Source organism: Amphibalanus amphitrite, unplaced genomic scaffold, assembly GCF_019059575.1.
Source record: "Amphibalanus amphitrite isolate SeventyFive unplaced genomic scaffold, NRLGWU_Aamphi_draft 001209F_arrow, whole genome shotgun sequence".
NCBI lineage: Eukaryota > Metazoa > Arthropoda > Thecostraca > Balanomorpha > Balanidae > Amphibalanus > Amphibalanus amphitrite.
In genome coordinates, this window is record NW_024882703.1 from 37,779 (window position 1) to 50,931 (window position 13,153).

Consider the following 13,153-nt stretch of genomic DNA (forward strand, 5'->3'; position numbering starts at 1 on the left):
ATGATCTCATGTAATATGGACACATAAACACTCTGTACACACATCAGTATACACACAGACACACACAGACATACAAACACATATCATTGACCTTGACCTAACATGACCTGAAATGACCTCAGCAGCAAAAATCTGGTCGGGTAGTGTGACAAAGAGGTTCTAGCTGGCTTGGCACCAGAAAACGGCATCATCATCGGTATATGATAGGAGCAGCGCACTTGATATCCAACGGTGACCCAAAACACCAACATTTTTTAGTTTGACCTGACCTGGAAGGTCAATGACTGACCTGAGAAGGTAAAACTGGGTATCATTGGATTCGTCTCTTTCCAAAGAATCTTTTTGGTCTCTACCGCGAGGCTCTATCTCCAACAACTCACCTGTTCAACTCACCTGTTTGGGGTTCCCTTGGTCTGAGAGTAGCCAAAATGAATGCAGGGATGGGGAGAAGGGAAGGAACCCGCATAGAAAGAGCTCGCCCGATGGATGAGAACACATCCAAACGGGAAAGTGAGCCCACAAGTGCCAAATGAATGAGTTTACAAGAGTGATAAGATACAAACAGCAACATTATAATCGGAACACAGTTAACGGTCATGGGACACAATTCATTTAGATACGCACTAGAGACTAGTATACAAACAGGGTATCACCCAGCGTCGCAGATAACATGGATTTGAACCTGGTTAAATCTGGTTCAGACACTACTTCGTCCGGTAGAGAGTTCCATGGAGTGATACAGCGGACACTAAATGATCTGGCACGTAAATCTGTTTGGGGACGGACGTGTGGCAACTTAAAGTGGTGGCCTCGGGTTCCAGAGGATGGCGAGAGCACGAAAATATCCGAAGGTTTGATTGAACATTTATCATGGAAGAGTTTCCAGCATTGTATCATGTCAGCTCGGAGGAGCCTGCCCTTGGCCGAAAATTGGTTCAGGGCCTTAAGTCGAGAGTAGTAATCTAGGTTGCCGAGACCATGGACGCGCTTCGTCCAACGCCGCTGGACTGACTCGAGGAGCCTTAAGTCACCCACGTATCCGGTGTGCCACACGCAAGAACAGTACTCGATCAAAGGCCTTACGTGCGTGCTGAAGAGTGTCATCATAAAGTCCGGGGACCTGCAAACAGTAGATTTAAGCAGGTTCTGAGTTAGACCCGCGGCTTTTGAAACCGTTGCTGTAATATGATTGTGAAACTTCAAGTCTGAATCAACTACAACGCCAAGGTCGGTGTGGGAGTGGACAACCTGGATTGGGGCATTGGAGATGTGATAACATGGAGGGGGGAGAGCGTGGAATTTCCTGTGAAAACGAAGGACAACACACTTTTTAACATTCAGAGAAAGGCAACGAAATGGCGCGGGGGGGGTGGCAACCCCCCCCCCATGTGCGTTCTAGGATGGGAAAATGGCATGTGCGGGCGAGGGTTAAAAGAAGCACATTCTGATAAAATTATAAACAGCAATGAGTAAAAACGCAAAATTCCAATCAGCGGACACTTCAAAAAGTGAGGTCAATCGATGATATAAGATAGCAGTGTTAATGAAGCTAAGACCATGCATACAAATGACATCACTCACATTCAACTTCTATTGTCTAAAGAATTGACTAATGTGTTTACAAAATTCCCTATTGTTGGTATTAAAGCCTAGCCCAGCTTCTCGATATGATTTACACCCGGCGAAGGCTGTTATCGACGTGATCCATATCCTCAGCTCATTTGGTGTGAGAAATCGGAAGTCATGACAGTGACATAGATGCCTTCATATCTGGTCGACACAGAAGACCGATTCTCGCCAATTCCACCGCCAGGCCGAGTCACGAGGCTCTCAGTCGACACACGGACTACAGAGTGGGGCACTCACCCCACAGCCTCGAGGTTTGATAACACAGTACAACATTCCCAGGTCCGGCAGACATCATGAGCTCGACTCGGCGCTAAAAGATGTGCCAATACTAACTGTAGGTTACAGCGATACGTAAAGCCACCCCACTGTATAGGGGAAGGAGGGTGAATTGCGCCACCTTAAGGAAAAACGCTAATTGTAAGAAACCCGCTGGAGATATAAGCATGCACTGGTAACCATTTCAGAGAGGAACTCATTGGCTACGATTTAAGAGCCTCCCGATCAATTAAGAATGTTTCGTTTGCTTCTGACAGCTGCTTTTTCAAAAACATGCAAAAGGGCGCATTTGCCAACAGCTGCAGTAAATTGCGCCAGGGGGATGGCGCAATTAGAACCCAATTGCGCCTTATACTTTAACATGGCTAAGTGAATGAGACGGAATGCATACACCCCGGCAGTCTAATGTCATTGCGGCTTACTTTAACATTTATAATGTTATTCAGGCTGGATAAATAATAAATGTAGATATAAATCGCGATGTTTTTTGCCCAGGTAGATAACTTTACATGTGTCCGTACGCTTGTAGAAGTGCAACGAAAACGTTTACTGTAACCGACTAGATATATGTGAACGTATGCGCCTATACAGTTAAATTTTCAATCGTTTCTCTCAAAATTAATAATTTTTATCGTTTTGACAACTTTATGACATCAGTTTTTACTTTTTTATCATAGCTGTGACTTCTCACCCCTGAGTCCATGTTGAAAATGTCTTATTTTATCAATTACACCACAAGTCGTAGCCTAAATGGCAGCTGCATTATAAGTTTGACGAGGGAAATAATTTGCAAAATGACGACAGCGGGCTGCTCCCTTGCGTGACATTAAACTCCTCCTTTATTGCAATCAGTTAATGATGCATTCATACTGTCGTGATACAATAGCTACACCATTATTATATTTGCGCCCCCCTGGCGCAATTGCCATGGGCGCAATTAAAATTAAGGTACTTTTTAATAAAAGCGTAGAAGTTATCATAAAGATGTTGAAGGAAGTTTACTGTTTCAGTGAAATACAATGAAAAAAGGGATTCTCTTTCTAAAAATCACTCTGAAAATCACACAAACATCAAAAATTTGTATAGCCAACGGTTCAAAATACTGCAAAAAAGCTAAGAAAACGCCAAAACATCTTTGATGGCGGAATGAGCTTTGCTGATTGGCTTCATCGGAGAGTTTGGGCGTTAAAATGAACTATCCAGTGGTGAAAATAATGTTTTCGAACACAAAATTCTAAGCATGCCATTGAATCCGTGGGAATGCTGGTGGGCGCAATTGGTTAGGAGGGCGCAATACACCCACTTTCCCCTAGAGTATACATATATGTAGCCATTATGTAGCTCACCCATGTCGTTAGCAATGCCCAAAAGCAAAGGCGAAGACATTTCCCAGAATGTTATGAGCTCTTAGCGCCATTAGTGAACACCAGTTAACGTGACTGCCGTAGCGCGGTAAAACACCATCCCATAAACCATCGCTCCGCAACCCATCTCTTATGTGTGTCTCGGGTGTATACAAAAATCGGCCGCATTCCTTGTCGTTGTGTGCCAGGCCGCATCCGTTCCCTAGCCAAGCCCATAGTGACACCAGTAGGCAAAGTTGAACGTGATGAAAGCGAATGGCATGAAGACGCGGCAGATGCGGTCGACGATCTTCGCCTCTGCCAGGTGAGTCTCCTTTTTGCCACCCTGGTCCAGCACCTCGGGCTCCTCGCTGCCGAAGAACATGGCCTTGAAGGACTTGCGCTGGCTGCCCCTGCGCTTGCGCTTCTTGGCGAGGTGGTGGACGAGCACGAACTCGAGCAGCGCCCCGAACACGAAGAACATGCAGGAGCCGATCCAGACGTCAATGGCCTGGCGCAGAGGGAGGGGACGGGGCGGAACTGATAGTGGTGTGATGTGCCAACATAAAGCTTTCGGTAGGGCAACCTACTTATTGTATGCTTCGAAACAAAAACCATGCGCAGCACTGTGCTGTCAAAAAAAAACTTTTGTAGTGCAGCTGTGTGTACCTAAGCTTTGAGAAATATATAGAAATACAAAGTTCAATGTCGAATATTCGTAACTTTAAGTGAAAAAGTAGCTTGTCACAAGTCACATAGAGTAGTGATGTAACGCTGACGATATATGTGCTCGTTATAAAATATTAGGTACCACGATGATTTGTTGATAAACATAGGTACAATATGAAAAACATATCCGACCTGCACAAAGAGTGATTCAAAGAGTTACGTTCGTTCCTCAAGCACTGAGAACTTTTCATACAGGAAGAGATAAATGCAACAACAAATAACTCGTCATAAAGATGCCATGCATATCTGAAAGTCTGAAACATCTCTGCAGTGTTTTTAAATTGTGCACACGATCTGTACCATTCATACTTGATATTTTCACAATGTCGAAATGCGTTGGATGTAGACAGCACTGAACACCACTGAACGGCAGGAGAAACAGCAGACAAACTGTAAATATATTTTCATATTAGCGCACTATTCGCTACTTTTCTCATGTTATAACTTGTATTTCATGCAAAACGTCAATCGCCCTTACATACTCATCTTATTTTCGGGGGGGGGGGGGGAGGAGAGTACCTACATAACTATGATCAGCCGTCAGGGAACGTGCTGTATATGTTGAAGTGAAATGTAAACAACACATGCGATTTAGCGTATTTACCCACCGGACGTAGTAAGGATCGGAAACAACGCACGGCACATTGAGCCGCGTAACTGATAAACCCCCGGCATATATATCCCCGGCAGCGGGAGCTCCGAAAGCAAACTGGAGTCGCAGTGGGCGCTGCTGAAGCTGGACAAGGGCCAACAGATAATCATCTGCTCCCTTTATCGGCCACCCCGACACTCTGAGGCTGCCCTGCTCGCCGACTTCACGGACCTCGAGGCCCAGCTGCAGCGGGTCCTCATCGATTACCCCAGAGTTCCGTTCGTTCTCTGCGGGGACCTCAACTGTGACCTATTGAAGGGGCCGAATTTCCGCGCGTCTCAACATCTGATCAGCTTCTTATCGAATTATTCTTTAGATCAACTAGTAACAAATCCAACTTTTACCTCCGGCTCACTATTGGATGTATGTATTGTTAACAAACGCGAACTTGTGTGTGACACCAGCGTTAATTATTGTCACTTCAGTCCCCATAAAATCATCGACGTGATTGTCAATGTGCCGAAAGTGCGTCAAAAGCCCGCCGTTATCTCATCTCGCTCTTTTAAGCGCCTAGATCACCCTGCACTGTATCACGACTTACTCGATGTCGACTGGGATTATGTCTTCTCTGCCGAAACTGTCAGTGACAAGTGGCATGCTTTCTTGTCGTTCTTCGTACCTGTTTTTGATGCCCATGCCCCAATCAAGCGTGTGTCTATCCGTAACCCGACCGCTCCTCCCGTCTCCGCCGCCACCCGTAACCTCATGTCTCAACGTCGCGCTGCGCTTCGCCATCTAGGCCGCAACTCGAGCGAATACAGAGACCTAAACCGCTCAGTCCGGGCGGCAGTGCGTCGAGACAGGCGAATAGAGATACGGAGGGAAATTGGGGAGCGGGGCCCCAACAAAGTTTGGCAGTGCATCAGGTCAGTGGTAGCCGCGAAGAAGGACGGCCCAGACGTCCAGCCCGATCTATCTGCCGATGATTTAAATTCATTTTTTGTATCTGTCGGTCCTCGTGTCGCTGACGAGATCCAAGCCCAAAACACTCCCACCGATTTGGATGTGCGTCTCACCCGTGTCGGCGCATGCAGTTTTCAACTTCGTGAGATAACACTGGGGGAGCTCGAGCGGATTATTTTCAGCATGCGTAACTCGAGTGCCTGCGGCTCCGATAACGTCTGTGTCCGCATGCTGAAATTCGGATTCCCCGCTATTGGTGGTGTCATCCTGCATATTATCAATACCTGCTTAATCCAATCTGACATCCCCGATTCATGGAAACATTCCATAGTTCACCCTCTGTTCAAGTCTGGTAACCCTTCAGACCCCGCAAACTTCCGACCCATTTCCCTAGTTCCTGTAATCATGAAAGTAGTTGAACGCATTGTCCATCAGCAGCTCTACGCCTACCTCTCCCATAATCACCTTCTGGCATCCTCCCAGCACGGCTTCCGCCCCCGGCACTCCACGGAAACCGCGTTGCTGTCTGTCACTGAACACATCCTGGCCGCCACTGATAGGGGGGATTTGTCAATGCTATGCCTTCTCGATCTCAGTAAATGTTTCGACGTGATTGACCACGATCTTCTGATGCAAAAACTGATGTTACACGGCATTGAAATTTCCTGGTTCGCCGCCTATCTACATGGACACACTCAGAGCGTGTCTTTGAAAGATGTATCCGGACGTAGAGTGCTGTCTAGGCCTCTTTCTAATGCCATGGGTGTCTTCCAGGGCTCTGCGTTAGGGCCGCTTCTTTTCACCATTTTCTCTAACAACTTATCGCTATACGCGGGCGACGCAAAAGTGTTTCAGTATGCCGATGACACTCAAGTCTTGGTTAGCGGTCCAGCTCGGGACCTCGAAGTTCTCATCTCGCGCATGGAGGACTCGCTCGCGTCTCTCAACGACTGGTTTTGCGCTAACGCCCTCAAAGTGAACGCAAGTAAAACACAGCTTATTGTATTTGGCACTCGTCAAAATCTTCGTAAATTACCAGACTTTAGAGTACCATTCCGCAACGCAGCGTTGCAACCGTGCGCACAAGTCGGGAACCTTGGCGTCACTTTTGACAGCACTATGTCATGGGACGCACACGTAGCAGTAATCGCCACGCACTTTGTATGTGGATCGCTCTTAAATGTAAATACAAATACAATACAAATACAAACAGCTGGATCTCCTCGTGTGATCGTCATTGTGAAACAGTAATAAAGGTACACTTTAGTGAGTTTCATTTTATCTTACCCACAGCAAAGTGAAAACTTAATTCAATAGTAGGGTGTATCAGCTAGAGCCTACTCTTATTATTGTAGCTTTCACATAAGTTGGTAGCATTTACGCACCATACCGCAAACCTTAAATTTAAATCCGAATAAGATCAACATACAAACAACAACAACAACAACAACAACAACAACCAGCTTGCAACGCGCGGGAGCGCTTAAATGACATTGCCTAACTTACGTAGAGTCCAGGTATCCGGCTTATGTCGGCTATATGCTGTCAAAGGCGGGTGATTATTTGTAACTTTATTAGGTATGAATCTACTTAAAAAAAGTGAGCAAAGAACGTTGTACAAATGTGTGTGTAAGGGCTGTCCAAATTGTAGCTATGGTAGCTCTATTGTTGGAAGCTCTCCCCCAAAGCTAAGGTAAATGCAACAGTGATGCGCCATACCTGTTACTCTACAGTTATATATGCTTTTAATAACTTCACCGTAAATTCTGGATGCACCACGGGCAAGACTTTGCATGAGGCTGAAGCCCCACATAAGGGGGCCATCGAGAGTCGCGGGGCCTCACATAAATGGCTCTGCAAATCCTCGCACCTGCCGCGAACCGAGCAAAAGCCCCGTCTGTGGCCAGCTTCGTACTGTGTTTAGCCAGGCAGCTGTGGTCCGGTATCGGCACTGAAAGTGTCTGGCCACTTTGCATCGAGTGGAGAGGGAATGAGGGAGGAGAAATAACCTTGCTCAGCTATGAACCTATTATAGATTTGCTACTGTCTGAAAGTGAATCTGATCTTCTCTATGGCAGTGAAAGCCGATACTTAATCTTTTCAGTTTATTTTCATTTAAAACAAATAACAGCGCATTTATCGATTCACATTTTGGACCGTCAATGTTGATGACAGACCAATCATTTTGGAATTTGAGGCTGTTCTCAATTTATAAGACTTAGATATTTTTTGTTTTTGTTTTTGTTTTGTTGGGTTAGGCCCTTTCGGTCCAATGGGACCATTTTAGAGCCGGGAGGATGATAGGATATAGGGGGAGACATTGGTCTGGGCAGGCACCCTAGTGAGTCGCCGGGGCTGAGCCCGTCCAGAGGACAGGCCACCCAGCCCCAAGGCACTCACTGCACCCGGCTACGGGGTGCGCTCCCTCGGGGGCAGCGGTGCCGCTCCAAGGGAGCAGCCCGCATGAGATAAAGTTGCCTGTCCAGCCCGGAGGGGGTTGCGGCGTGGAGGAGAAGGATTTCAGTATCCTGAGGATAGAAGCATGGAACGGTGCTACTTAGATAGGTAACCTAGGCATTTCAACAAAAATAAAATGGACTTTGATTTAGAATAGACCGTCTACCTACTACGCTCAATCGCTACACTCATCGATTTAATGATTCAAGCAGGAACAGCATCACCTGATACTTTAACCCTCGCCCGCACATGGGGGGGGGGGGTGGTTGCCACCCCCCAGGTAGTCTTTCTGCTCTGCACTCAACATTTTTAGAGCTAGAAGGCTGATTTTTCGTATAGCTGCTCCTCTATCCTTTCTTGATGTCCACTAAAAATTTCAAGTTTCTGTGGTTTTTGGTTTCGGAGATATGACCTTGTTTTTCAGGTCATGACATGACCCAAATGGCCAATTTTCAACATCTTGCGTTGGCTATGGGCCTTGTGAGCTTCTGACACCTTGATTTCGGGCTTTTTTGCCAGTCTTACCTCCCACCTATCATGGAACATGTTGTTCGACGATGTACAGATGTCAAGGTCAAGGTCAAGGTCAACCTAGGTCATCTAAGATAATTGCGTTTTAGGCAAGCGGAATTTACTTTTTGTGATTTTTTTTTACTGCATTTTTGGTAAAAGCTTCTCAGATCATGATTTCATGTAATATGGACACATAAACAATCGGTGCACACATCAGTATACACACAGACACACACAGACATACAAACACATATAATTGACCTTGACCTTTTTTTCAACTTCTAGCCATTTATTTGATCATTTGACCACCATTAACCACGCAAAACAAACGCACACAAACATTACATACAAAATTACAACATAATATGACACACATAGCTTAACAGCTTTACTAACAGACCTTTTAACAAAAAAACACAAAACACAAAACCAAACAAAGCAAAAAAGAAAAGAAAAAAAATAAGCAAACGAACCCAAATAAAAGTGACGACATACGTAAGCAGTTCGGATCAACTAATAACGGCATTCGTGACCCTCCACAGGGCATCATATCTATCCATTTTGTCATTTATTTGCGCCACATGCTTTTCCATAAGACTGTACTGTTGCAGCGTGCTGATAAAGGTCTGGAAGGTTACCGGTCGGTTACTAACTCTACAATTCCAAATATACTGTTTGGCTACCAAAATCAGTAGATTTAAGCGATCAACAAAGTGAGCTTCGCCTTCGACCCCGCATATTATCTGTTGTAGAGACAGCTCCTCTCTTACCCTGAATCTGTCCTTCAACTGACGCCAGAAACTCGCCACTACCTGACAATGCCAAAAAAGATGTCCAATAGATTCTTGATACATTGGACAACTCCGACACTTGTTTGTTTCAATTAGGCCATACATATACAGACGCTTATTCGTGGGTAAGAAACGATGTAAACACTGATATTGCAACCATCTTAACTTTCGATCTTCACTAATTGCGTACACAAAGTTAAATGCTCTATCCCAATCATAAGTTGCTGGTAACCCCAGTTCTTCCTGCCACTTAATGCATGCAATCGGCTTCGCCTGATTTTCTCTGATAATTTTCAGATACGCCCATCTTACTACTTTCTTTGTTTCTAATAGTTCTTGCGTGACCTTATTTCTGACCCTTGTGATAGGCTCCTCTACGTTCAGCAGTTCACGCCAATTCTCGGGGATTGTCCTAATCAACGATTGACATGGTAATGGGTGTAAGTCGTACTTTAATGCCAACTCATTTGCAGACAACATTCGATGTCTATCGTAATCGTACAAATCGCTCACTTTGACCATTCCATTAGCAATGTATACACTTCTCCTTATCCCCTGAATTTTCTCTATTCGTATATTTCTATTGAACCATATCACTTCATTAAGCACATCGCCAGCTGTTAGGGATTCTTTTGTAGCTACTTCTCGCCAGGCTAATACGGTTTCTCTCCAAAAACTATTACTCACGCGCCCCTGTACCTGTCTTAGGTCAGGGTTGCATTGGAATATACTAACATCGCCGTTAACCGTCAAAACTGGGCTTATAACCTTTTTCCAACTAGAAACATTATCTTTGTCGAGATATCGTTTGACCCATCCAATCTTCAGACTTTTTACTACCGTCAAAACATCTGGCACCTTTAGGCCTCCTTTTTTGTATTCCATTTTGAGAACTTCTTTCTTAACCCTAGCTCTTTTCTTGCTCCAAATGAACTGGAAAATAATATCATCTATACGTTTGATCATATCGGCTCTTGGTTGTGGGAGTACAGACATTACGTAAATTAATTGCGACAATGCGACAGATTTGACCAAATGGATCTTGCCATATGGCGTCAATCCTCTTTGCAGCCACGGGTTAAGACGTTGTTGCAATTTATCAATCTTATTTGTATAATTTTTCTGCAAGATATCCTCCTGGAGTTCGGTATCAATTAGCAAGCCTAAAATCTCGATCGGCTCCCTCGTCCATTTCAAGCCAATTTCTTCGCAAATGAAGTCTTTTGTCTGTGATTCATTGCCAATCCACGTGCAGTGGGTTTTATGTTTATTTAACTTCAATCCCGACACTGCTTCAAAACTATCGAAGGTCGCTATACACTGTCTGAGTGAGTTCGTTGTTCCGTCCAAAAATACCGTAAGATCATCAGCGTAAGCTGTAACCTTCACAGTGATGGAGCCCGACAGGTCCACCCCCTTGACCTCATCGTTATTTCGTAATGTGCGAATGAGGGGCTCTATACACAACAAAAACAGGTAACAACTCAGTGGGCAGCCTTGCCGTAGTCCCCTTTTAATCACATACGGCTCAGACAAAAAGCCGTTTACTTGGACTCTAGCCGTAGGGTAATGTTCAGGCAGATCGGTATACAGTATATCTATCCACTTTTGGAAATTTGGTCCAAACCCGTTCCTTCGAACTACCTCTTTGAGATAAGACCAGCTCACGCTATCGTACGCTTTTTGCATATCACATGCCAAGAGTAAAGCAGAAATCTTATTCTCTTTACACTGTTGTATAGTATCCAGAATTAATCTGACATTTTCACCAATGTATCTCCCTTGTATAAACCCAGTTTGGTCTTCATGAATCAAGTCCTTAATCACATTCCTCACCCTTAAAGCAATCGCTTTCGTTATTAATTTGTAAAGAACATTTAATAGACTGATCGGTCTTAGATTTTCAACGTGCCTCCTATCTTTACCTCTCTTCGGGATCAGTATAGTTATACTTTTTTTTCATCTCTCCGGGCATTTTACCTGTATCTAAGATCTCGTTTACGGCTTGTGTAATCAAAACCCTGAATTCTGACCAGAACGTTTTAAAAAATTCAGCAGTATACCCGCATGGTCCCGGAGAGCTACCATTCTTCATTGAAAACAGTGCTTGCTCTAACTCACTCGAATCAAAACGACTTTCACACCCGTCCCGTTGTCTCTCTGACAGTGTGGCAGTGTCGTTCAAAAAATTGGTGTAGCACTGCTCAACGTGCTCCGAATCATAAAGCTTTGCAAAAAATGTCCGGCATTCCTGCAATATTTCATCCCGGTCTACGGTGACTTCTCCTCTCTTTGTGCCATAATTTGACATGACCATAGCTTTACAAACGTTATGTGCAGCACTTCTCACAGGCAAACCATGAAAGTATTTCGTACCTCGCTCTGCGTGCATACGCCACCGAATTTTCGCGTTCCACATGTTTTTATCAGTCATTTTACTTACCAGACTTTCCAGCTGAGCTCTTTTCAGTTCTAACCTATCCTTATCATCCTCATCTAAAGTATCTAAATTGCTCATGTAGTTTATCTCTTCATCGAGCTGCTTAAACTCTTGCTCTCTCTGCTTTTTTTGGGTGGCTGCATACTTAATAATATCACCTCGTAAAACGCATAAAGTTGTCTCCAGTAACAAAGTTCTGGGAGTGCCTATCGTGTCATTGTACGCAATTATCATCGGTACTCGGGCTTTAACCATATCTTGAAATTGTCTGTCTTTAATGAGGTCTCTTTTACACTTCCAGTAAGATTTTCCTATCTCGCTTCCCGTAACCTGCATCTCCAACACAACCATTCTATGATCTGCCAAAAAACCGTCAACTATTCTCGCTTCCGTTTTACCATCCCCATACAACACTGATTCACTCACAAGGAAAAAATCTATCCGAGACCTGCTTCTACCATTTTGACGAATGTATGTGTAATCACGTTTAAATGGATTTTGCTCCCTCCATATGTCTATAACATTATATTCATTCATAATTTGCTCGACAGCTCTTTTGCAACGATCATTATTAGAAACATCCCTACCGGAGGTTTTTCTATCTAAGTTCCTGTCAAATCCAAAATTAAAGTCACCCCCTATTACTAATTCATCGATTTGATGTTCGTTCAGTTTTGCGTGCAAATTCTCATAAAACTTCGGATCATCGATGTTTGGTCCATATAGGGTTACTAAAGTCATAGATACACCTTGAGTCTCTATGTCTACTATGAGATACCTTCCGTTGGGATCTGCTTCTACAAGTTTCATCTGTATGGCTGCCCCCGGTCTCAGTAAAATGCACACACCCCTGCTCCTTATGCCGCCGTGTGCAAAATATCCATCTCCCCCCCCCATTCGTTTAACCACCTTGCAGAATCTCTCTCCTCTGAATGAGTTTCTTGTAGCATGTATATGTCTGCATTTTTCTTTTTGAGCCAGGTAAACATCTTTCGCCTTTTTGGTCCTCTTTCATGTGTCCTCAATCCATTCACATTTAACGATACTACTTTAAGCATTTTGAGTTTAATTTATTTTTCCCTTAACCTTCCAGACCTCCTATCGCCGCCCGTAAGTTGTCGTATTATCATCTCGATGCCCTCCGAAGTCAGGCAAGGGCAATGATATAGCGCTATACCACCGTCGTTGCCGGCCTGAGAGCAATTCGTCAAACAAAAAGTCTCCCTGGTACTACGCGCACGTTGTGCCGTTATATCCGTAGGCCTTATGCGTGACATACATGATCCGATTGAAATAACACAAAACAAAAATGCAAACACTTTCACTAACCGCAGAAAAAATCCCGACATCGCGAGACCGTGCCCGTGGGCCGGTTACCCGAAAGGCCCAAACATCTTGTACCAGAACCCCCAATGTAGAA

At 44.5% G+C, this 13,153-nt stretch overlaps 1 protein-coding gene across 3 annotated transcripts in view; it reads right to left on the bottom strand.

Moving 5' to 3' along the window:
• Nucleotides 1-2,840: 2,840 nt before the first annotated feature.
• LOC122371142 (glycine receptor subunit alpha-2-like) overlaps nucleotides 2,841-13,153 on the bottom strand; it is a 37,640-nt gene continuing 27,327 nt past the window's right edge. For all 3 annotated transcript variants that reach the window (XM_043347273.1, XM_043347272.1, XM_043347274.1), the window contains one exon: nucleotides 2,841-3,759. In XM_043347273.1, the coding sequence (XP_043203208.1) occupies nucleotides 3,472-3,759 (288 nt within the window). In that variant the 3' untranslated portion in view covers nucleotides 2,841-3,471. The remainder of the gene's footprint in view (nucleotides 3,760-13,153) is intronic.